Genomic DNA, 26,073 nt, shown 5'->3' on the forward strand with positions numbered 1-26,073 from the left:
ACTGCATCAGAGGGTTTTAGTAGTATATAGTACTGTAGTAGTAGTAGTAATAGTAGTAGTAGTGGCTTCTGTAGCCCCAGGGTAATCTGGAAAGTGAACTCAGAGGTCAGCAGGCAGAAGTTACTCTTCTTCTGCAGTCAACTAACCTCACGTAGAGGAACAAGGAAGGACGTAAGGGACATTCGTATAATCAAGCAGTGGAGCTGCATGGTTTTATCAGTGCCATCACATGAAGGCACTACCAGCACCATCAAAGGGATGATGGAGAATGATGCCTTTATGTGGTGGGTGACACTGATATGATTGGGTATTGGAACTACCTGGTTATACAGATGTCCCTCACCTCCCTTTCTTTCCCCTGAAGAAAGGATGGTGGGCTGCAGGATAGGGGCAACTCCAGCCTGCTGTTCACTGGGTTCACATTCAGATGAACCTAGGGCTGCAAAGCTACTACTGTACTACCATTAAAGGAGTTCATGTGCTGGAATATGTATTTACCTGGAATAAAAAATGAATAGCACTATGCCACACTTATTTTTTCTCTCAATTTCAGGTGAGACGAGGGAAAATTAGAGCCAACAAGAAGAAAAATTTATCAAAACTGAAGAAAGCAGCTAAAAGACTGCAGGATGATAGAATAGCAGCATTTAAAATTATATTTAATGGTAGGTAAATTTACATGGTGTGTTATTACATTCAGTGTTTTGATAGATTGCATTAATAATAATAATAATAATAATAATAATAATGATAATAATAATAATAATAACAATAATAATAATTAGTGGTAGGTGGTGGCGACCATCATCCACTCACTTGGTGTAGTGCTGCCTACTTCTTCCTTAGCCTTTATCATTCTTTTTCTGTGCCTGCCCTCTTCTCTTCCTATTTCTCCCATCTTTCCTGTCACTTCTTATTGCTTTTCTTTCCTTTACAGTTGGCTTTACATTGAGTGACAAGCCAAATGGTTTCCTGTAAGCCAAGAACCATTTACTACACTGGGTGGTAACCATATAACCAAACCATATGTGCTCCCAATGTGTCAGCAAGTGGGTTGGTGAAGGGTTAGTGCCCCTCCCTGTAAAACAAATAACTCAAAGTCAAATGGCCACCCCTTACGGGATTATGGCATCTGGCAATAGATAGATGAATAGATAGATAATAATCATCATCATCATCATCCGGACCAGCAAGTTCAATCCTTTCACACCTGACAATCTCCATCTGCTCTCCCTGACACGCCGTACACATAAAATCAGCATTATCTTGCAGTCTACCTCTGATACCACTACATCTCTTGTGCACCCATTTATCACAAACACTGCACAAGATGGAATTACTTCCCACACCCTTGTGGCAAACTGTAAATGGCCACCCTCCCTCGTCTTTGACAGTACCGCCACCAACCCTAGATATCATCACTTTTGTTTTATCTGCATTTACCCCTAAGCCCTTGTGCCCCATACCATCTCTCCACTTCCTAAACCATTCCTCCGCCTCCCTTTCGTTCTCTGCAATCAACACCAAATCATCAGCATACAACATCTCCCATGGGAGTCCGTTTCTAAAGTCACATGAGAGGGCTTCAAGTACCATGATAAACAACATGGGACTCAAAACTGACCCCTGATGCACACCAACATTCACGGAAAACTCATCACTGAAATCTCCATTCACTCTTACCTGGGTGCGAGCACCCACATACATAGCCATAACCACCCTAACCAGCCACTCCTCCAAGCCAAGCTTTCTCATTGCCCACTTCACCACCTCTCTAGGGACTCTGTCAAAGACCTTTTCCAGATCAACAAAAACAAAATACAGACCCCTTATCCTACCAATATATTTTTCCTGAAGCTGTTGGACAATGAATATGGCATCAGTGGTCTCCCTACCTGGCATAAACCCAAACTGCATCTCATCAATATTCATTCTTTCTCTAATCATACCTTCTAAAACTCTCTCCATTAGCTTCATTATCTGATCTAAAAGCATCATACACTCAACCCCCTGCTATCACACTTATCTGCTATCACGCACACATCAAATGCACAACCATACATGCTATCACGCATCCCAAGACCGCTATCACGGGTCGAGTTTGAAGACAGGCTAAGTGAAACTTATTCACACGGCACTTCATACGAGGTTTGCAGAGGATACAATGGTTAATCGGAACGGTAACGTGGTAAAATTCCCGATTATAGCACGTGCATTTGGAATGCATCTGAACGGATTCCTGCCGAGGACACGACGGGCAAAACAGTGACCAAAACCCATTCGGCTCGAAAGAATATATCGTACTACAGCATTGAAATTTAGCCTAATGCTGAATACTTATTAATATTGTATTTTAGAATAAATATCAATTGTTTTGAAACCCTTATAAAGAGTTAATATTTCTTATGCCGATAAAACTGTGATGTCGATAAAGTAATCACGTGTTTACAACTGAGACGGGGCTCTAACGACAGTGTGAGGAACGTGTGTGATAGCGTCCAAGTTTTGTTCCACTTAAATGTTCCTCAGCCATTCCTGATATAAGGTACCATGTGATACCCCCTTTAGCTGTGGACACTAAAGAAATGGAGACAGCCAAAGAGATCTGGCGGCAACTAAGCCACTCCTAAGCCTCGGAACCCATCAAACCACCCAAGCCATAATCCTTATAAAAGTTTGATGGCCTTTTATGTTGTTTGTTTATTCATTATACTGTTATTATTAATGTAATAATGCTTTATTTCATGTTAGAGGAGAGATTGGCAGGAAATCTTAGGCATAAAGTGGTTAAAAGTTAGAAAAATGGGCCACTGAAAAACCAATTAGAAATTTTCCCATTGATTGTTCAGTTCAGCCATCACGCATTCAGCTATCACGCGCGTTTCCTGTGACCAATTAGGCGCGATAGCAGCGGGTTGAGTGTACCTCTTTAATTTCCTCTTTCCAGGGCATCACCCTTCCCTTTATACACATTTACAATTATACTCCAGCCAATCATATGGGACAACACACTCACAAATAATCATATTTATCAGGTCAGTGACTAACCTTACCCCTATATCTCCTAAGGGCTTCAACATTTTGGCAGTCAACCCAGACACACTTGCTGCCTTCCCCACCATCATCCTGCTATTTCCTCACTTACAGTAGCAGCATTATTCATAGGCCAAGGGTCAAACACTGGATCTGCTGGCTCAAACCTTCCCTGTCCCAGTCAAACTCCCCATTCAAGAACCGGCTATAATGCTCTCTCTATGCATCTTTAATATCCTCACTGTTCACCACTACCCTTCCTTCATCATTCTTCACACACTGCTCACCTATAATATCCCGATTATCCCTCTCCATCTGATTTGCCACCTTAAATGTCATATTTTTCCTTTCCCCACGATTTAGGTTATCAAGTAAAGTCTCTGTGACTGACTTCGCCCTGTATACCTCTCTTCAAGCCCTACGCTTGGCAGTCAAGTATTCCTCCTTGCTACCAACCTTCTTCCATTCCAGGAAAAACCTTCTTTTCTCCTTAACTGCAGCTTCTACACCCTCATCCCACCACCAGGTTACTTTATATTTTGATGGTCCTCTTGTCCAACCGCATGTTACATCAGTAACTGTCAAGAGATTGTTCTTGAGGGCTCTGTACTGTTCATTAAAGCCTCTGTCTACAGCTCCCTGTTCAGCCACCACTCTCCTCATCTTGCTGTAGAAGGCATCCCTTACTACTGTACTTGGTTTTTCAGCTTTCATATTTTCCTCCTAGGTATATAAGTCCTCTTTTTCATCACTCGTTCTTTAAGCACCATATCACAAACCAATAGTTTCTGCTGCTGGACACACTCCTCACTTCCTATAACTTTAACATCCCTCACTAACCTCCTATCAGCCCACCTAACCAGAAAATAATCTATCTGACTGCTATTTCCCCCAGACTCATACGTAATTAACCTACTGTCTCTTTTCCTAAAATATGTGTTGCACACAATCATGTCCGTTGCCTCCCCAAACTTAAGTATCCTTTCCCCTTCCGCATTCCTTAGACCATACGCACATCCCCCTTGCACTCCTTCATAACCTTGTGCTGCTTCACCTAGATGACCATTTAAATCCCCTCCCAAAACCACTATCTCATGATTCCGCATACCACCTACTACACATATTAAATCATCCCAAAATCTATCTTTCTCTGCTTCATCCAATCCTGCCTGTGGAGCAGATGCCGATATAATTGCAGCTATCTTTCTACTGGATAGAATTTTCACTACCAATATCCTATTGCTTACTCTCACAACATTCATAATATATTCCACCTATTTCTCTGCAATCAGTGACATCCGCAGCAGGGCCCGACAGCAATGAATGAGTAAATGGGGAGTGTGTCGTCCTGTCTCGGCTACCTCCCTTTCCTTGGGGGAAGCAGCCTAGGTATATAGATAGATAGATTTCTCCGCAACCATCACACCAACATGCCCATATCCGTCTGTCCCCCCCTGCCAAAACAATGTATAGTAACAGTCCTTCCCAACAATCTTTCTGGCTGATCCACCCTGTACCAGACTTCCTGCAAACACGCCACATCCACTCACGTCCTACTGAATGCCTCAACGACTTCCCCTGCTCTTCCCCTCAAACTTCCCTCATTCCATGAACCCACCCTCATCCCCCTGGTTGATTTACTGTCCTCAGGCTTGCTTTGAAACTTATTCTTGTGTTTTGTCATAGTCAGTATTAAGAAAGGGGGATAGACATACCCCATAACTAAATTACCTGGATATCATTTGGTGGTAGCGAGAATAAATAGAAATGACAACCATGGGCAGAATGGGTTATTTTCCATGTGTTGACGATGATGATAATGTAATTACAGTTTTTTCCTTCTCAACTCGACAGAAGCAAAGAGAGCCATAGAAAGACAGAAGACACAATCTCCTACAAGTTCATCAACACCAGCGGACCTGTTACCTGTCGAGGAGGAGGAGAAAGAAAAGAAGGAGGGGGTGAAACGGGATGAAGAGACCGTTAGGAAGGAGTCGACACTGACTGAGGAGACGAGCCATGTGGGGGAAACTGAACACGATGATAAACTGGACAGTGAAATGAAGGGTGAAAAGGAGAGGAAACAGGAGATAGGAGAGAAATATAGTGATGGGAAGAAGATGGATAGTTTAATTAATGATGAAGTAGAAAAGCAAGAGAAAGGAGAAAAATCCAGTGATGAGGAAAGATTAGACAGTGATAACAAGGGTGAAATAGATGAAAAAGAAGAGAAAGGAAGAAGATTGAGGGTTGAGAAAATATTAGACAGTGGAACTAAGTGTGAAGTAGATAAGAAATGAGAGAAAGGGGAAAAATCTAAGGCTGAGAAAAACCTAGACAGTGGAAATAATGGTGAAATAGATAAGAAAGAAGAGAACGATGAGAATTCCAAGGGTGAGACGCACATGAATGCAGAGAGAGCCCGGTGGATAATATTTCAGGAACTGAAGATGCTGGCAGATCCCGTCCATCACCGTAATTTTAGAGAGTAGGTGTTTTTTTTAATTGTGAGCCACTTGAATGCAGTCAGATCCCTCTGTGTGATTAAGTTACGTTCGTGGAAAAAAAAACAGTCAGTTGTATATCAGATGTAGGGATCATAGCAATCTTATATGGGAAATTGGTGATTATTTGTCGAAAAAGATGCCGAAATATTAAGATCATATAAGCAAACAATTGCACAATGGAAGATCGTATAGTGGGGTTTAGGTGCACTGATGTATTGAATATTGGTTAGGTAGTATGTTGTTACTGGTAATAGGGTAGAAGGGAGTGTGCTTAGTTGGTGTGGTCATATGCTATACAGGTATTTGCCACTCGGTGTCCACAGTACGTTCCGAAAAATAGGATGTTAAGTGATCTGGACATTAAGCGACTACCATAACTTATGCACTGAATACTGTACTGTATATTGTACTATATATACAGGTATGTGATATATACTGTACTGTATATTACTTGTAAAGTACAGTATGAAAAGCCCAAATTAAGACAAAAACTCATATAGCCTTTAAATTTAAAATACCTGACTGGATGTGGGTGCCTGTGGCCGGTGTTGATGACACTGTTATACAGTAAACTTTTTACTGCATGTTAGTAAACTTTTTACAGTTTTTTTTTTTGGTCTATTTTTTACAGCTTTTATGTAAGTAGATTAGGTTAGCATAGATATGGCTAGGTTGGGTTAGGTTAGATATGGTTATGTTATGTTGTTAGGTTAGGTTAGCTTGGGTTAGGTAAGATTATATTACCAGCATGTTAAGTTAGATTACCTTAGATTTACCGGTAGTAATGTTCAGTTAGTGAAGGTTAGGTCAAGTTAGGTTAGGTTAGTAAGAATGAAATGACTTAGGATGGATTAACCTTTGGGGTGAATTGATGAGAAAACCCTCTAATCTGACGCCTCTCCCCAGGTACTGCACCCATGTTGTGACAGATGAAATTAATGAAGTGGCAGCAGAATTGCTCAAAGCTGTGGTTCTGTTCCAGAGGCGACTGTATGCACGGGACCCTGCCAAGGGTGCCATCAAGTCAGTTGATAATTTTTGTTGTTGCTGTTGTAGCACAGGTAGTAGTAGTAGTAGTAGTAGTAACTGTGACCCCAGGCCTATGTAAACAAGAAGCCAGTGGACTATAGGCTGAAGCTGACATTTTTCTGCAGTCCACCATTTTTCAATTGGGGGATGGGAAGGAAATTGATGGTTGTTTGTAAAACCAGGCAGTGGAACCACCGAGTTATATAGGTACCGGACTACTGGCACATGAAGGCGTTCTTTGCCAGCACCTGCTTCAAGTGAAACCGCCCTAAGTGAGACATATTTCTGGTTTGTGACTGAGTGGTTAAAGCTTAAAAACATTCATTTCTAACTTGCGAGCAACTTTATAATGAATCATAAGTAACTTTAAGTGAATATCGTCATCATCATCATCATCATTATCTAATCCTGTGTTGCCCCATGAGGAGTGTAGGAACCCAGGGCTAGGCAAGTTGGTCCAGACATTTAAGATGAGAGTGACCAGCCTCACTCATCCCTGAGTGGCATTACATGAGCAATAAACCCCAACCATCCCTTGGATATAAACCTACATTGGCTTAATCTGGCAGGAGTGCCTTAGTTACCCACTAAACCACCAGGTGCCATAGTTTGGTTATGTGGTTATCACCCAGCGTAGTAAATGGTTTCCTGATGTACAGGAGACCATTTGCCATGTCAGTCAGTGGAGAGTCACCTGTAGACAGAAGGAAGAAGAAAGAAAGAAGGAAAGAAAGAAAGAAAGAAGAGGAAGGAAGGAAAGAAGAAAGGAAGAGAGGAGAGGACAGTCACCTGAGAGCAGCACTACGTCGAGTGAGTGGATGGTGAGCGCCCCCACCTACCACTAATAGATGTTAATTCATCAGCAGCAGAATAATGAAACAGCTTTTAAAGTGAAACAGCTCTAACCTATTAAAGTAGAGTGATATTTTCTATTTTATTCTCTCATGATACAGTTTTATTCAGCATAAGAGAGACTTTGAAGTAGAGAGGTTAGAAATACCCTCCATCAACCCCATCACCATAGAAAGTCTTCCAAAGGAAAATGAAATAATCTGGTAGTTATGAAAATCTATCTATCTATCTATCTATAGCCCGACTCCCTAATCCCGCAAAGGGTGGCTGCAGACAAAACGCCTCCAAGTCACTCTGTCACCCACCATTTGACTACCCTCCCCCCATCTCACCCCCCCCTCCCTCATATACCTCTCCACTCCATCCCTCCACCTCATCCTCGGTCTACCCCTCCCTCCACCTCACCTACATACACCCTCTTAGTCAGTCTTTCATTCTCCATTCTCTCCACATGTCCAAACCACCTCAGTGTATTTCTCCTAATCTTTTCAACCACATCCACATCTACCCCACAACGTTCCTTCACTTCTTCATTCGTCAACCTGTCCCTCCACGTCACTCCACATGCTCCTCTCAAGTAACTCATACAGTTGATTAATACAGCATTGGATTCATGCTATTAATTTAGGCCAAATTGTAACTCCCTTTTTTTTGACAGGCAGAGGTTTGTGTGTGGGCTGAAGCAGACAACCAAGTTAATGGGCAAGATGTCATGCATCATTATGGCACCAAATATACAGAAGTGCTATGAACCAGGTAACAACATATTTGCATGTTTGTTTTAACCCGGCTCAGATCCTAACCTCTTTCAGCTCAGTTGATGGCCAAATGTAGTTGGATGAGAGTCAGTTTGACAAGCAACCAAGGAGATTCCTACCTCATAATGAAGGCTTACAGAATTTCATATGCCCTTGACTTGGTATTCAAGGTGTGGAAGTGGCCCAGCTTTGTCAGCTGAAAATTAACCAACAATAGTGTGTCAGCTGTTATTATATTACTGTATCCCTTTTCTATGTGCTTAATTGAGTGAAGTAAGCGGTGATTGATTATTTGTTATTTCATGTCATTGTTTGGTCCAATAAATTTTGGGTTAAGAGTGAATGCGTGAGAATGTTGTACAGTATGGTACAGTACAGTACAGGTACTGTAAGTAGTGTTATAAACAGTAATGTAGTAGTAACCACAACCCTAGGCTTATCTGAATGTGAACCCAGTGGATTACAGGCCAGAGATGCCATCTTCTTGTAGCTCACCATTCTCCTTTTAGAGGAGAGGGAGGGAGTTGAGGGAAGTATGTATAACTGGGCAGGGGAGCAGCTCGGTTATATCAGTGCATCCAAATGTAGGTGTCCTTTTCTAGCTCCATCGTTTTGTTTAATTTTTGAAGGCTCTATGCATCGGTCTTGGTCACCTAATGGCGGCTCTCCATGCTGCTCCATCTGTGGCAGCTTCCCTATTCAGTCCCTCATCCCTGAGGTCACACTGAATGACATCGTCCCAGGTGTTTTTCGGTCTACCTCTCGCAACCCTACCCCTAACATTAACACTTCTCACTTTCAGCACCCATTTATCATCATTCATCCCCTCCACATGCCCAAACTATCTCAGTCTGCCTCTCCTCATCACAGCACCAATACAGTCCAGTCCCAACCTACTCCTCAACTCTTCCATCATAAACCTAGCTCCCCCAGGCCTCACACTCAGGGATGCACTGCACATCCACCTAATCATTGTCATTTCTGTACATTTGAGCTTGCGAATATCCTCTTCCTTTACTGCCAGGTCTCACTACCATACAGCATTACACTCCTAACAAAAGCTGTATACAGAGATCCTTTACCACAGAGGAGAACCCTCTCAATGTCAGGAGAGGCAACAGCTCCCTGAACTTCTTCCAACCACTCCTTGCTCTAGCCACAGAGCTAGCTCCAGCCCTGCCACAAGCACATAACATGTCTCCCAAATAACAAAACTCTTCCACACACTCAAGAGATCCACCAGCAAGTTCAATCCTTTCACGCCTGTCAATCTCCACCTGCTCTCTCTGACACACCGCACACATGAAATCAGCGTTATCTCGCAGTCTACCTCTAATACCACTACATCTCTTATGCACCCAATTATTACAGACACTGCACAAGATGGAATTACTTCCTATGCCCTTGTGGCAAATCGCACATAGCCATTCTCCTTCTTCTTTGACAGTACTGCCCCTAGCCCTGGATACCATCACTTTTGTTTTTTCTTCATTTACTCCTAAGCCCTTGTGCCCCATGCCATCTCTCCACTTCCTAAATAATGTAAAATGTACCCAATACAGTACTGGTATTTGTCCCTCAGCATCGTTTTAAGTGTGTTTAATGATGGAAAGGGTCGATTGTAGCCAACCAGTTTTTAAAAAATAATTTCTGAAATTTGATTAAAGTAAAACCTGTATGGTCTCTGTGTATTTTTACTGACTGCACTCTGTTGTGTGTAGCCTTTGGTAATCTATACATTTCAGTTCAGTTCCCTGTACAGCATCCCTTCACATACACTGTACCATTCACCTCATATGCTTTATACCTCGCTCTTATTTACCTATATTTTTCTGTTATACTCATGGATCAATTTTCTCTCAGTCATCCATTCCCCTGATTTAGTTGTCCCCACTGCCATCATTACAGATTTGTCTTACTCCTCACATTTAGGTACTTGTTGAAATGTTCTCTCCATCTCTGAAGTATTCTGCAGTACAGTTTTCTGCAGATATACAGTACAGTACTTTGTAAGGGCTAAGTAGCAGGGATAAGAAGCTTGGAGATGTAACAGTCACAGCCATTCCTTTTAGATAGGTTCCCAAGAGGACATATGGTGTTATAGATGAAGCTAATAATACTGACTGTACACATGGTAAAAAAAAGGATCACTCAGATTATATACAAAACAGTATGACACCACAAGTGATGGATATTACAAAATGCCCATTATTCCCAGCCCACATTACTAGTACTACTTCTTAATGATGCAGTGAATGATGTGCTAGTGACATTCTTTTATCTTTTCCCTACTGAATATTATTTGTATAGGCACAATCACATGAAAATACAGTAAAAGTCCATTAATCCGAACGCTGATAATCCGAAAATCCCAATAATACGAATTTTTGAAGAAGGCCGACAAACTGTGCATTACTGGTGAGTTAAACAACCCATGACATCTCTTAGTTTACCAATTACAGTTTGTGCCTTCAATAAGGTGTGTGGCACAACCCACCACCTTCTTTTGTTGTATTAGCACTCCATACCTTTTACAACAATAAATATTTCAATATAGTTCAGTAATACATTAAGTAAAAAATTTGTGTAATACGTAATGTTAATATGTTCCATATTGTATTATGAATGAATGAAAAGTGATCCATTCGGTAAAATTTCAGTTTAAACATGAAATTAAGTGTCTTAGGGGTCCCACCCAAAAATCCGAAAAATCTGATAATCCGAATGATTCTCGGTCCACTGCCATTGGGATTGATGGACTTTTATTGTACAGCTTATTAATTTTAGACATCTCAAACTTTAATAATTATTTTGGGTATCAGTGTCCCCATCCTGCACAGTAATTTATCATGTATGCCATCTCTGTACTGACCCTTTTCCTAGTCTGAAGTGCTGCTTTATACCTGGTACTCATTTTGTCTTAACTTGGCCCAGAGTTTTGTCATTTCTAGCTCAGTGGCTGAAAAAGACAATGCCCTGTACTCTGGCTGTATATTCTCTTCATAGCACCTCTTCTTGACTACTATTTTTTTTTTTTACTATAACCTGACATAAAATTGCCATCTCTCTATTGTAAATGCTGAGTTGTAACAACAGATTAGCACTAGAATATAATGCTAGTAAAAAAAAAAAAATCCTGTGGAGGGAATATAGAGCCATAGCATTGCCTTTTTCTGTCACTGGACTATGTGAAATAAGTGGCAACAGGAAAAAAAATCTGGACCTTGTTAATGTAATAGAAGCCTAGTATAACCTTCTAGTGTTTATCTTTTGCAACACCTCAGCATTCAAGATGAAGAGCTGACAGTTTTAGGCCAAGCAGAAGCAAGAGTAATATAAGGCACTCTTCCCCTGCAGGAGGTCTAGATGATGCTGTGGAAAAGACACTACAACAAGCAAAACTGCAAGAGGTGCCGGTTGTATGTGCACTGTCGCTGAAGAAACTGGGAGGCCTTACCCACATCAAGCAAAACATTTCCTGTGTTGGCATCATTAATTATCAGGGAGCTCAGGTGCAGTCACTTATGTTTGAATTCATGTGATGTTTGTGCTGGTTTTGTTGGTTATTTTGTGGAAGTAGTGTGTGGTGAGTAAGGATGGAAGCAGTATGATGAGTAAGGATGGAGGCTGTGTGATGAGTAGTATGGAAGCAATGTGATGAGTAACGATGGAAGCAGTTTGACGAGTAAGGATGGAAGTTTAATAGAGTGCAGGAAAAAAAAAATGGTACAATGAGATACTGACAAAAAAAAAAAAAAAAAATCCCCTAGGCTCAGTAGGTTAAGGCAAGGATAATTTTTTTTTTTTTTTAAATGGTAACGACCTAAAATTGCCATCTTGTCATTGTGACTGCTAGGCTGTAACAGTAGATGAACACTAGAATATGGTACTTGTTGCAAAGAAGTGTGTGGAAAGTACAGTACTGTGTGTTGAGCTGTAGCATCGTCTTTTTCTGCCATTCAGCCACCTGTAGTAATCTGCAAAAGGACAAACATCTGGGCCAGGCTGAGGTAAAAAAGGTATTGCTCCATGTCTGCAGGTAGCATTATGTAAGCAGGTGGTGAATCAGTAGAGAGGTGATCCACTATCCCAATGGACACAGATTTGAATCCCGGCTGGGGCATGGAATGGTTTAAGGGATTTGAATTTGACATGCCATAAAAACACCCCCACTAATACCATTACACCAGTCCTGTATGAGACACCCCTAGTATGTATTCAGTATGGGTGGCGGGTGTTAGTGCTGAAGTGGTGACATGTGGAGGTCTATGGTTTGTAGAACTGCTGGGCCTCAGGGAAAGGACTGTTAAGCATATGTCCAGAGTCAGATACATTAAAAGAAAAAAGTATGAAGTAAAATGACGGTTTTGCATTTAAGCCATAATTGTCAGAGTAACATTTCACTATAGTCCTTTTGCCTTAACTTGGCCCAGGTTTTGATCCTTTTGCTGCCTATTTCACGTATCTCAGTGGCAGAATGAGACAGTACTTTGGCTCAACATGATTTCCATAGTACTTCATTTCTAGCATTATATTCTAGTGCTATTCTCATGTTACAACTCAGCAGTGAAGGTGGAGAGATGTCAGTTTTATACCAAGTTACAGTAGAAAGGGTAAAGTAGGGTGGTGATGATGATGATGATGATGATGGTGATGATTGTGGTGATAAAATACTTAGATCCTACCTCAACCTTGCTTTATGTGGGAATAAGGGTCTGGATGGTGATGATGATAATGATGATTATGATGATTATTATTATTGTTATGACAATGATGATAGTGATGACAGCAATATGAGATTGATAATGCTGTAGTGGCTGATGATGATGATTTGGATTGGCTTATTTTCAGGACTCCTTCCACAAGTTGATGGCTCTGATACCAGCTGCAAAGGAGAAGTACCAGGCTTTGGTCAGGAGTCGCCAGCAGGCCATCCTTCCCCTATCCACACCTCCTCTCCCTGCTCCTCCCCCTTCGTCACTTCCTGACCTCACCCCTTCCCCCTCCTCGTCACCTTCCCCATCCTCCACACCCCCTCACATCACCCCTCCTGCTTCCTCACTCCCTGAACCCACCCTTTCCCCCTCCACCACACTGCCTCACCCCTATCCTCCTCCCTCCTCCATCCCTCCCACCACCACTAACTCAACACACATCATTCCTATATCCTCTACAAAGGAATCCACTAATTGATATTCGAGTTCAGTTTATATTTGTGCACTGTTTTCTCTATTGTAAGGTTTGCTTGTGATTGTTTGTAAAGCATGGGAGTGTTGAAATGCAGTCCATCCAAATATAAATTGCTGTATATAATCTTTGTACTCTAACTTGGTCCAGATTTTCATTCTTTTGCAGCTTATTTTACATAGCTCAGTGGCAGAAAAAGACAATACTTCAGCTCTTCATCCTTTCCATGTAGCATTTCTTCATGACTAGCATCATATTCTAATGCTAATGTATTGTAAATCAGCATTCTTGATGGAGAGATGGCAATTTTATGCCAGGTTAGAGTAAAAAGAGTATAATGACGGGTGATGGAGTTAGAGTGATGCACTAATTAGAAGCAGTTGTAACCTCAGGATTATCTGACTGTGAACCCAGTGGACTGCAGGCTGAAGTTGCCACTCTCCTGCAGCCCATCATCCTCCATTTGAGGGGTAGGGAGGGCATTGAGGATGTTTGTATAACCAGGTAGCTTCACCACCTAGCTACATCAGTGCCACCACATGAAGGCATCCCTTTTCAGGATGAAAATGTTGTAATGCCGTCAATCCAAATATGAATGATAATTACGGATGTTAGGGTTCGAATGAAGGACTGTGGGGCAGGTGTGGAAGGGTTTAAGTCATGGCTGAGTGTAATTTGTATTGGATTATTGGTTGTTATTCAGACCTCCCACCAAATGGTGCTTTCCAAGGAGGAAAATTACTATACTCTTTTGACTTTAACTTGGCCCAGATTATTGTCCTTTTGCTGTTTATTTCACATAGCGCATTGATAGAAAAAGACAACAGTATGGCTCCACCTCCTTTACCAAGCACTTTTCATACTGGCGCCCTATTTTAGTGTTAGTCTTATGTTACAACTAAGCATTCAAGAAGGAGAGATGGCAATTTTAGGCCAAGTTAGAGTAAAAAGAAAATAAGCTAAAAGGGGAAATCTTTTAAACCCCTGAATTATAAGTCATGTGTTGTTTTATTTATTTATTTACTTACTGCATGAAAAAATATAATGGAAAATTGGCTGTTTGGGTTTGGTAATGTGTACTGTATTGTAAATGAGTTTTTATTCCTGTAGAGCAGTAATGCCGCTCAGGGATGAGTGAGGCTGGTCACTCTCATCTTAAATGTCAGGACCAACTTGCCTAGCCCCAGGATCCTACACTTCTCATGGGGCAAAGTAGGACTGGATGATGAATGAATGAATGAGAACAGTAATGATTGGATGAGAATGAATGAATGAATGAAAGAACAGTAATGAGAAGTTGCACAGTCTGTTGCATAACACAAGCACAGTGGCTGCCCTGGATGCTGGTACTTTCAGCTGGATGTGGGTCTTCCAGTCTGCCTGCACGTTTTTCGTTAAAGTGTGTGTATGTGTGTGTGTGTTCTTACCTGATTGTATATTTACAGGAATGAGTCAGGCTCGTACTGTCTTGTGTTTTAAACCATTTTCATCATACATATCCCTAAATTTGTGAATAGTTTTGGCACATGCTATTTCATTCAGTAGTGCATTCCATTGATCAATTGCCCTATTTGGGAAACTAAATTTCCTTGTGTCTTTATCACTTCTCTTTTTACATACGTGTAGCTTTTTGCAGTGTCCTCTTTGCTGATGCTTCCCCATAGGTTATATATTCATATATATCTATTTTCTATCCCTGAGATGCATTTATATAGCATAATCATGTCTCCTCTTTTCCGTCTCTCCTGTAGTGTTGGTAGATTCAGTTTTTCTAGTCTTTCTTCGTAGCTTAGGTCCCTTAAGCTTGGTACCCATCTTGTAGTTGCCCTTTTTACTTTTCCAGTCTTATCTATGTGTTGTTTGAGATGAGGATTCCAGACTACTAATGCATACTCCAGGGTTGATCTGATGAATGATATTATCTTTCTCAGTGTGTCTTCATTTATATATGTCAATGCTGTTCTCATATTAGTAAGCAATGTATACATGTTATGTAGCTTCTCACTGATGTGATCATCTGGAGATAGTTTGTTACTGATAATCACTCCTAGGTCCTTCTCCCTTTCTGATATGTGTAGGGTTGACCTTCCTAACTTATAATCCCAATCTAATCTTTTCTCAGTTTTGCCACACTTAATTACATGACACTTGTCCACATTAAATTCCATTTGCCAATTATTGCTCCACTGTGTGTGTGTGGGGGGGGGGAGAAGAAACCAGAGGCCAGTGACTCTCTATGTTGTAGGAATGGCTCTGTTCCATTGGCTGAAATCTATGTTGTATTAACTCAGAATTTTCCACCCACAGAAGTTCAGGCCTCTAGATCTGCAGCCCAAGAAGACCCGTGCCATCTGATGCAGCCTGACAGCGGCAGATGAAGCGCCTCACACCTAAGATATCTATTGCCAGACCCCATAATCCCGTAAGGGGTGGCCATTTGACTTTGAGTTATTTGTTTTACAGGGAGGGGCACTAACCCTCCACCAACTCACTCACTGACACATAGGGAGCATGTATGGTTTGGTTATATGGTTACCACCCAGCATTGTAAATGGTTTCTTGGCTTACAGGAAACCATTTATCTTGTCACTCAATGTAAAACCACCTGTAAAGGAAAGAAAAGCAATAAGAAATGACACGAAAGATGGGAGAAATAGGAAGAGAAGAGGGCAGGCACAGAAAAAGAATAATACAGGCTAAGGAAGAAGTAGGCAGCGCTACATCAAGTGTGTGGATGATGGTCGTCACCACCCACCACACACCTAAGATATCAAAGAGGTGAATTTCCTACCCTGAGGGTATGCCATCAAGGCATAAATGTCGGAATGTTTAATTTTTAACCCCCATTAAACTGTTTTTAATTCCCCCTTAAGAGCTAGATAACTGCAACTGTGTGAGAATGTTAGATGTCTGAGCAGTTGTGTGAGAATGTCAGTTGACTGCAGTTGTGTAAGAATGGTGGGGAATGTTTAATTATGTGTGTCTCTTGTAATTTTTTATCCCACAGTGAAAAATAAATTGTCCAACACATGAATCATGTTTTACAGTCATACCGCAAGCGGCTTTTGCAGACTTAACACATCTCTGTGATTCATTCTCATTGCATCTCAGCATCCTTTTGTATGTACCTAATAATGAATACAGTGATGTAGGAGAATACTGAGTAGCAAAAAGGAAGCTAAGTCACTAACAAAAAGGAGCTTCAGTGCCTACCATACAACTTATAATGTGGCCTCATGTAGGTTGTGCCATCCACTCATGCGATATTTTTCTTTGCTATTTACATCTTATGCTTATAGATTAGTCACTTACAGGAGCAGCCTAGCATGGACTAACCTACCTTAAGTTTTCCCTTCATATGCTTTTTGTTTTTCCAATTTCTTGCAGTTATCCTTTCATGTTTTTTGTTTATGTTTTGTTCAGCCAGTCTTCTGCAGTTAAACTTGCATGTTCGTGGTTACGTTCTTTGTTCTTGCAGGTTTTTGTAGCTACACTTTCATGTTCTTTATGTGCTGTGTTCTGTCAGTGTCATATTGTGTGTTTATGTGCATTTTTCTGCCTACCTTATACTGTTGTGTTCTTTATGTGTTTGTGTTTTTGTCTGCCAGCCTTCTTCAGTTATCCTCAGCTATGTTCTTCTCTTGACTCAATGCTTAGCCAGAGTTTTAAATCATGGCGTACACTCTAGTCAGTTAAGGCAGCTCCCTAACACCTCTTCCCAAGCATTTCAATTTTTCTCTTCCTCCTCTTTCTCTTCCAAGTCCTCCTCTTCCTGTTCTTCTTCTTTTTCTTCCAGTTCCTCTTCTCTTTCCTCTTCCTCATTTTCTTCTTCTTTTCTTTCATATCTCCTTTTTCCTCTTCCTCTTTCTGTACCTCCCTTTCCTCTTCTCTCTTGTCATCATGTTCTTCCTCTTGTCCTTTCTTTTCTTCTTCCTCTTCTTGTTCCTCTTTCTCTTTCCCCTCTTCTTTCTCCTCCTCTTCCTCCTTTTTCAGTTCATCCTTTTCTTTTTCCTTTTCCACTTTTCCTCCTCCTCTTCTCTTGTTCTTCCTGTTCCTTCTTATCCTCTTTTCTCTCTTCCTCTTTCACTTCCCTTCTTCCTCTTCCAATTTTTCTTCTTCCCATTCTTCCTCTCTCTCTTCCTCTATTCCCTCTTCTTCATCTGCCTTTTCTCTTTCCCTCCTTCGTCTTCCTTTTCCCCTTCTTCCTATACCTCTTCCTCTTCTTCCTCATTCTTTCTCCTCTTCCTCTTTCTCTTGTCCTTACCCATCCTTCCTCCTCTGCCTCCTTCTCCTCCTCCTCCTCTTCTTCTTTCTCCTCTTCCTCTTCTTCCTCTTTCCCCTTCTTTCTTTCTTTTTTCATTTTCTATTTTCGTCTTTCTACTTTCTTCTGTTTTATTCTTTCTCCTTTCTTCCATTTCCTCTTTCTCCTTTCTTCTATTTTCTCATTTTCCTTCTTTCCCCCTTCGTCTTTCTTTTCTCTTCTTTGTCTCATTTCTTCGTTCTTTCTCCTTTCTTCCAATTCTTTCTTTCATTTCTTTTTCTCCTTCCATTTCCTTTTTCTCCTTTCTTCCATGACTTTTTCTCCTACTTTCTTTCTCATTATTTTCTTCATTTCTTCCATTTCTTTCTTTCTCCTTTCATCTTTATTTCATTTCTTCTTCCTTTTATTTTCTTGTTTCTTCTTTCTTTGTCATTTCTTCTTCCTCCTTTCATCTTTCTTTCCCCTTTCTTCTTTCTTGAATGAAGTACAAACTTTTGTATGAATGAATTTAAAGGTCTGCAACGTAAACATTGCCGTAACGAGTATAATTATGAATGGAACGTAACGTAAACAAAGGGTGAGAAAACATGAATGAACGACAAGAAAATCTCTTCATTTGTAGCCTAATCATTTCAGTCTCACGTTTAACTCATCTCAGAAGCGTTTATATATGTCCTACCACATCATTACACACTGCAGAAGCATTAAGGTACAGTAATCAAGAATGTGTGTTTTGAATGGACCGCTCGTCAACTCGTATATCCATATGGTTATATTTGCATGCCTGTTGGTTCTGGAAGAGCTAGTATATTTGAACTTCTGGACAAAAAAAGGGCATACTAGCGTGGTTGAGCATTATGTTATAGAAGAACTAGTATAATCTCCTCTCTCAGTACATCTGATTAGCACTGAAATCATTCCAAATAATTATATTACTAGAAATGTCTGGTAACTTTTCGGGCTAGCTAATATCGGCGGTTCAATCCGAGTTGATTTTTTTTTAGGCATTTTTTTTTAGATACAGTGGCGTGACATTGCACGAAACTCCTGACCTATTGCGGACAGTAAATGTTGGCTATATATTACAGGCTATAAGGGACACATAACTGCCTTTCTCGCTGAAGAAATAATAGCACAGCTGGAGCGGATGTCCAGCTAGCCGTCATTCAATCCCTCAACCCCCTCTTACACTATATGGTACTCCCCTGCCATATCGATTATCAGCCCCTTTCCTTTGCCATATCCTTGATTCTCGACTGACTTGGTCCCAGCATCTCACTTCCCGTAAGACCTCTGCTTCCCTCAGACCTCGGTTATTACAAACTCTCAGCCATATGTCCTGGGGTGTAGACCGTACAACTCTGCTCCGGCTCCATACTGTCTTAGTTTTGTCGAAGATTGATTATGGCTGTCAGGTTTATGCATCTGCCTCATCTTCCTCCCTTCAGCGCCTAGATTCTACTCACCATCATGGGTTACGTCTGGCATTGGGTGCTTTTCGCTCCACCCCGGTTACGAGCCTACTGTATATGTCGAGTCGGGTATGTCCACTCTATCCTCCAGACGTGACAAGCTGACTCTCCGTTACCACATTCGCCTTCTTCTGCAGGTTTCCCTTCCTCTGATACGCACCTCTCCCCTCCTTTTCCGCCCTTGTTAGCTTCATCTTTTCCTTGTAGTTCTCCCTCTGCGAGATTCTATGTTCCCGTGTTGGCTTCTTCCTCGCCCAACTGTCTGTGATGCCCTGCTCTCTTGTCCAAAGTCTTCGTCCATCCCACAGGAACTCTATCATCTTTTTATGGATCATATGTGTTGTCACTCCTCAGCGACCCCCGTGTACACAGATGGCTCTAAGTCTTCTGTGGGCTCGGATTTTGCTGCTCTTTTCCCAGACCATACCTATCAGATCCGCCTTCCACCAGTCGCAAGTATTTTCACTGCTGAATTGCTGGCCATTTTACTGGCCCTTCGTGTTATATACCGATCAAGGTTACACACTTTTGTTATTTTCACAGATTCACTTAGTGCACTACATGGTATTCAGTCTCTCCCGGCTAGCAACCCGCTAGTGCTGAAGATACAGGAATGGTTGTTCCGTATAACCACCAGACTGAAAATCTGTCTCCTGTTGGGTCCCAAGCCATATTGGGATACCGGATAATGAGAGGGTTGACTGCCTGGCACGTACAGCTGTCACCTCTCGCTCTGTCACACCTCATCCTATCCCGGCAACTGATTATTTCCCGATTGTTACCCGTCTCCTTGGCCAGCGGTGGCAAACAGAATGGACGTCAACAACTGACAACAAACTCCGTTACATCACACATACTATCACTCCCATTGCAACAGGCGTTGGGAAACAGCCCTAGCCCGTCTGCGCCTTGGCCACACGCGGATCACACATGGCTTTCTAATGTCAGGAGGCACTCCTCCGATCTGTCAATGTTTTCAGGCCCTACTCACGGTCCACCATCTTTTGCTTGACTGCCCTCGGTTCCACGCCGTGCGCGGACGGACTCTCCCGTTCCTTTACTCCCTTGGACGTCCCCCTACCTTAGCCGATCTTCTTGGTGAATCCCCTGTGTTTTCCATCACACACCTCATGCGCTTCCTATCTCAAACCCTTATTTTGCCTCACATTTGGTGCCTTCCCCGTCTTCCCCTCTACCTTTATTCCACCATAGCATACCCGTCATTTTCTATGCAGCGGTTTTAGTGCCATATACTCCTCTTGGGCTTGGTGCCAGTCCTTATTACTTACTTACTGTCATCTACAACTACACACACACACACACACACACACACACACACACACACACCACCACCACCACCACCACCACCACCAGCTCTTCGTACTGCCACCACCCTCAACACAAGCCTAAACACCCGAGTAATTAACACGTGTCCCAGCCCCGGTTTCACGTCATTAGCCAACAGCAAAAATCACACGATCAGACAATTACTGGCCAAACCTTAAAGAGAGAGAGAGAGAGAGAGAGAGAACAATCGGTTGGACCTGAGATGGAAAGCTATGGGTTAGAATTGCTCGCTGCCGCAACTTGAACCTAGCTGTAATTCTGAGTCCTGTAGTGTCATCACCTTTTTTGTAAATAACAGAAGAGAGGAAGGAAAAACAAATGAATAAAAAAAAATCCATACACCAGATTACAGGTATATGAGAGAGACCAAGGATGAGATGGAGGGATGGAGTGGAGAGACTAACTAGGAGAGTGTACGTGAATGAGGTGGAGGGTGGAGAGGGAGGCGGAGACCGAGGAGGAGATGGTGGAATGGAGGAGAGCGGTAGGATAGGGCCTATAAGAGAGAGCGGGGGATGTAACTTGGGAGTATGGAGGGTGAGAGACTAACTAGGAGTGTATGTGAGTGAGATGGAGGGGGGGGAGGGAGGGGGAGACCAAAGAAGAGATGGAGGGATGGAGTAGAGAGGTACATAAACGGGTGTGTGTGTAAGATGGGGGGAGGGTAGCGACATGGCAGGGGACAGGGTGACATGGAGACGATTTGTATGTGGCCACTCCTTACGCAAATGAAGGCGTCTGACTATAGATGGATATATAGATAGGAATAATACTAAAGGTAAACATTAATCAGCATAATAAAAACAAGTATTTTATCTCGACCTAGAGAAGCTTCGAATCCCGTCAGTCACCCTCTAACCGTGAGAGGGGAAGGACGCTCGAGCTGTGTGTCTATTCTCAGTGTTGATAGTGTTTCAACAGCTTGCCCATCTTGCCGAGATGAACAAAGGTGAGGCAGGATATTGTTCATCAGTTCTTTGATACTGCCTGTTCTTTCAGTTGAACCATCTATCAATCTACAGTATTGCCACACGCCTTAATTACGTAAGGGGTGGCCACAACCTAATCGCCTCCTTGTCGATCTGTCCCCCACCAGTTCACTGCCCTGCTCCCAGCTCACACCGCCCTCTCTCATATACCTCTCCACTCTATCCTTCCATCTCATCCTTGGCCTCGCCCTCCATCTCCGCCCCTCCACCACACATACACTCTTCTCGTCAGTCTCACTCTCTCCATCCTCTCCACATGGCCAAACCACCTTAATGTGTTTCTCCTAACCAATCTTTATTCGTGTGAAAAGTGGTGTGGAAATAAGTTATCTGAGAGGAATGTGGAGCTACGTGGAGAGACAGACAAGCTGACAGGGTTCCCGCTCCGTGAAAATCGTCTGCTAATGTGGAAAAACAAATAAGCGACGGACATGCAGTTCCGGTCTAGCAGCCGTAGGAGGATCACTGCCAGCTTAGTGAGACCTTCCCAGCTATGCCCGACCAGCGATCTACTGCCACCGCCTACGACCCGTTGAGGGGGGCATCCAGCAGTAGTTCTAGACCGCCGGGAGCCACGAAGATCACAGGTGCGGTGGTGTGGTTCAACGTGAAGTCTGGGTACGGCTTCATCAAGCGCCGGGACACCGGTGCTGATGTTTTCGTGCCCAGACTCCGGATCGTTGCACCTAACCCCCGACACTTTCGGCGCTCTCTTGGCGAGGGTGAGGCTGTGGAGTTTCGGCTCCGTCAGTCACCCATGGGTCCCGAGGCTACGGATGTCACTGGGCCGGGAGGTGCTGCTGTGCAGGGCTCTGCCCATGCACGGCGGCGCCCCACGGCCCAGAGACGCCAGTCTCGTGATCCTGGGTGTTCTGGGGAGACTAATCTCCTGGTCTCGATGTGCGTCGCTACGGCACAGGCTTTTTGTGGGGGTGACAAGGCTCTGTTGCACGTTCTCCTCCCTCAGATCTTTGAGGAGAACGGGCTACCAAGACTTGTCATCCCCCAGAGCTTTGTCGGAGACGCATATTCAGCCCCTCGTCCAGATCGTCGTCCCCGGCGGCCTCCTGCGCAGCCCAAGTCCCGGCCACCTCCACCTCGGCCCCGCTGCACACCGCGCAAACGGCTGTGCCTGGACGGACCCCTCAACAAGGCGACTGGCTCGTCTGTCTCTCCCCCTACCGACCCGGCACCGATCACGGCCATGGAGCTTGACACCATCACCACCGTTGCTGAGATCCACTCCTTGTCGTCTGCAGCTGAGGGGGAAAGGGCTGCCGTCCCCGTTTCGCCCGACCACCGCGACGTCGAGGGCCATTCCCCCCCCGTTTCTCCACCTGCTGCTGAGGGAGTGGATCTCACAACTTCCGCCACCGATCCGCCGCCTGCAAGCCCCTCACCTGCCCTTGTTCTGCCATCCTCTAGTCCGACGATGCTGCGTGTACTCGTGAGCTCCTCGCCGCCAGGCTCGAACGCGGCATAACTCTAGCTCTTAGCCGGGTCCTTCAAGACTCCCCATTAGGCGTTCCACCTCGCCTTAGGGACTCGGGGGAGCTAGAGTTGTACGAGGATATAGATCGCGACTCCGAGTACACCGACATCTCGGACTCTGATGGGCAGACTTGAGGTGCTTTTTTTTGCCCAGCCGTTTTTCACCACTGACCATCGCACCTTCCCCTGCCCCTGTCGCCTTCCCCTGCCCCTACCGCCTTCCCCTCGTCCTTCCGCCTGCTGTTCCCGCTTTGCTCTGAATCGAGAGCTTGATTCCGCCATTTCCCTGACGGGCTCTCTGTTTGCCCGTGCCCCTACATGTGCGGGGCGAATATCAACACACACACACACACGACGGACATGCACGTGGGAAAAATTACACGCTACTCATTTACAGAGCCGAGGAGAGGAGGGGGGGGGGGTGTCAGCTGGGGATAATGCCATAGCCCGCGCCCTCCAAGATAGTGTTAAGGTGGGAAGGAGAGGCAGAGAGGGAGGGAAGGAGAGGCAGAGAGGGTGGAAAGGAGAGGCAGAGAGGGAGGGAAGGAGAGGCAGAGAGGGTGGGAAGGAGAGGCAGAGAGGGTGGAAAGGAGAGGCAGAGAGGGTGGAAAGGAGAGGCAGAGAGGGAGGGAAGGAGAGGCAGAGAGGGTGGGAAGGAGAGGGAGAGAGGGAGGGAGAGGGGGGGGAGAGATTGAGAAGGAGGGATGAGGGAGGGAGGGAGGGATGTGAGGCAGGAGGGAGGAGAGAGAAGAGGGAGGGAGTACAAAGGAATACAAAGAACAGCAAACAGCAACAGACCCTATGATTCTTTCGAGGCCGCTTGTTACAGAGTAGACTATGACTACGAGATCTAATTCTACATGCTGATGGATAAGGATAGTAAAGCAAGAATGAGGAAACTACAACATAGCGTAGTTCACTGTATAATGACAATGGATTCTAAAGCAAATATATAAAAACGAGTAGGAATAGTTCTATGTGAACAGTAAAACAAAGCCGGGCATAACACTTACCATACAGAGTTGTGTATTACTGTATCTTTAAGCCATATTGGACATGTGGAGAGAATGGAGAATGAAAGACTGACTAAGAGGGTGTATGTAGGTGAAGTGGAGGGAGGGAGAGGGAGGGGGGAGACCAAGGATGAGGTGGAGGGATGGAGCTGAGAGGTAAATGAGAGGGGGATGTGAGCTGGGAGCAGGGCAGTGAAATGGCGGGGGACAGGGCGACATGGAGGCGTTTGGTCTGCGGCCACTCTTTGCTGGATTAAGGCGTCTGGCAATAGATAGATAGATAGATAGGGATGTGAAGAACCGCTCACCCTTCATCTTCTTATGTAACAACTTCCTATAGACTTATCAATCCATCAGAAATGCATCTACATAAACAAACACATACTAAATAGTTTTCCTCGCTGTCTTTACATACTATAATTTCCTTGTATTCATTATCGTTGTTTTATAGAGGGAGGGGAAGGTGGTATATCTCACTAGGATCCTTTGGGCAGTCCTTCATTCATGCAACAGGTCAACTCTGGAACTGTCTCCCTCTGTCTGTATTTCCTACATCCTATGATCTCCAGTCTTTCAGATGCAGTGTGTCCAGGCATCTCGAAATAAACGGATCTAGAATTTGGCTCTCCTTTGTATTGTTTTTTTTTTCTTGGAAGGAAAGGTTTGCGGGCTCCTGGCCTTTGGTTCCTTCTTCCTTGCATAAAAAAGAAATGAGAGGAGTATGTGGAGTTACATGGAGAGACAGACTGACAAATGAAGAAGTGAAGGAGCGTTGTGGTGTGGCTGTGGATGTGGAGTTACATGGAGAGACAGACTGACAAATGAGGAAGTGAAGGAGCGTTGTGGTGTGGCTGTGGATGTGATAGGAAGCGTTAGGAGAAACACGCTGAGGTGGTTTGACCATGTGGAGAGGATGGAGAGTGAGAGACTGACGAGGAGAGTGTATGTGAGTGAGGTGGAGAGGGTGAGAGGGAGGGGGAGGACAAGGATGAGATGAGGGGATGGAGTGGAGAGGTATATGGGAGAGGGGTGTGTGAGCTGGGAGCAGGACAGTGAAATGGCGGGGTCAGGACGACATGGAGGCGATTTGTTTGTGGCCACTCCTTGCAGGATTGAGGAGTCTGGCAATAGAGAGATAGACAGATAGTTATTCGTTCTATCTATTTATCGCCAGACGCCATAATCCCGTACCTATTCATCTATCTATCTATTTCCAGACGCCATAATCTCATATCTATCCATCTTTCTATCTATCTATCGCCAGACGCCATAATTCATTACCTATCAGTCTATCGCCAGACGCCATAATCCCGTATCTATCCATCTATCTATCTATCTATTTATCACCAGACGCCAAAATCCCCTATCTATCCATCTGTCTATCTATCGCCAAACGCCATAATCCCATATTTATCTACATATCTATCTATCGCCAGACGGTATAATACCTCATCTATCTATATATTTATCTATCTATATATCGCCAGACGCCATAATTCCGTATCTATCTATCTATCTATCGCCAGACGCCATAATCTCGTACCTATCTATCTGTCTATCGTCAGACGCCATAATCCGGCAAGGGGTGGCCGTTTGTCTCTTGAGTTAGTTGTTTTACGGGGAGGGGCACTAACCCTCCGCCAACCCACTTGTTGACACTTAAGGAACACGTATGGGTTGGTTATATGGTTACCACCCAGCGTTGTAAATGGTTTCCTGGCTTACAGGAAACCATTAGGCTTCTCACTCAATGTAAAGCCACCTGAAAAGGAAAGAGGAGTAACAAAAAGTGACAGGAAAGATGGGAGAAATAGGAAGAGAGGAGGACAGACACAGAAAAAGAACGATAAAGGTGAAGGAAGAAATAGGGAGCACTACATCAAGTGAGTGGATGCTGGTGAGAAATAGAAAGAGAGGAGAGCAGACACAGAAAAAGAATGATAGAGGTAAAGGAAGAAGTAGGCAGTACTACATCAAGTGAGTGGATGATGGTCGCCACCTTGGAATCATATCTATTAATCCTTGAAGTAGTCGGCCACCTCCGATATTTTGCTCAGTTGCCGCTGTGTTGGTCTCTTCATTACCGTATGTGTTGTGTCTTTGGCCTTCTCATGTTTACATTGAGTGCGGTAGG

At 43.7% G+C, this 26,073-nt stretch overlaps 1 protein-coding gene across 1 annotated transcript; it reads left to right on the forward strand.

The window, feature by feature from the left end:
- The first annotated feature begins 5,438 nt into the window (after window positions 1–5,438).
- Window positions 5,439–8,206, forward strand: LOC145390049 (selenocysteine insertion sequence-binding protein 2-like). The gene is made up of 3 exons (XM_080265126.1): window positions 5,439–5,521; window positions 6,447–6,563; window positions 8,080–8,206. The coding sequence occupies exons 1-3, from the start codon at window positions 5,439–5,441 to the stop codon at window positions 8,204–8,206; spliced, it is 327 nt and encodes a 108-aa protein (XP_080121252.1).
- Window positions 8,207–26,073: the final 17,867 nt, after the last annotated feature.

Source organism: Coenobita brevimanus, unplaced genomic scaffold (genome assembly GCF_032717465.1).
Source record: "Coenobita brevimanus isolate Jiangsu-jjx unplaced genomic scaffold, ASM3271746v2 jjx.HiC_scaffold_2774, whole genome shotgun sequence".
Lineage (NCBI taxonomy): Eukaryota > Metazoa > Arthropoda > Malacostraca > Decapoda > Coenobitidae > Coenobita > Coenobita brevimanus.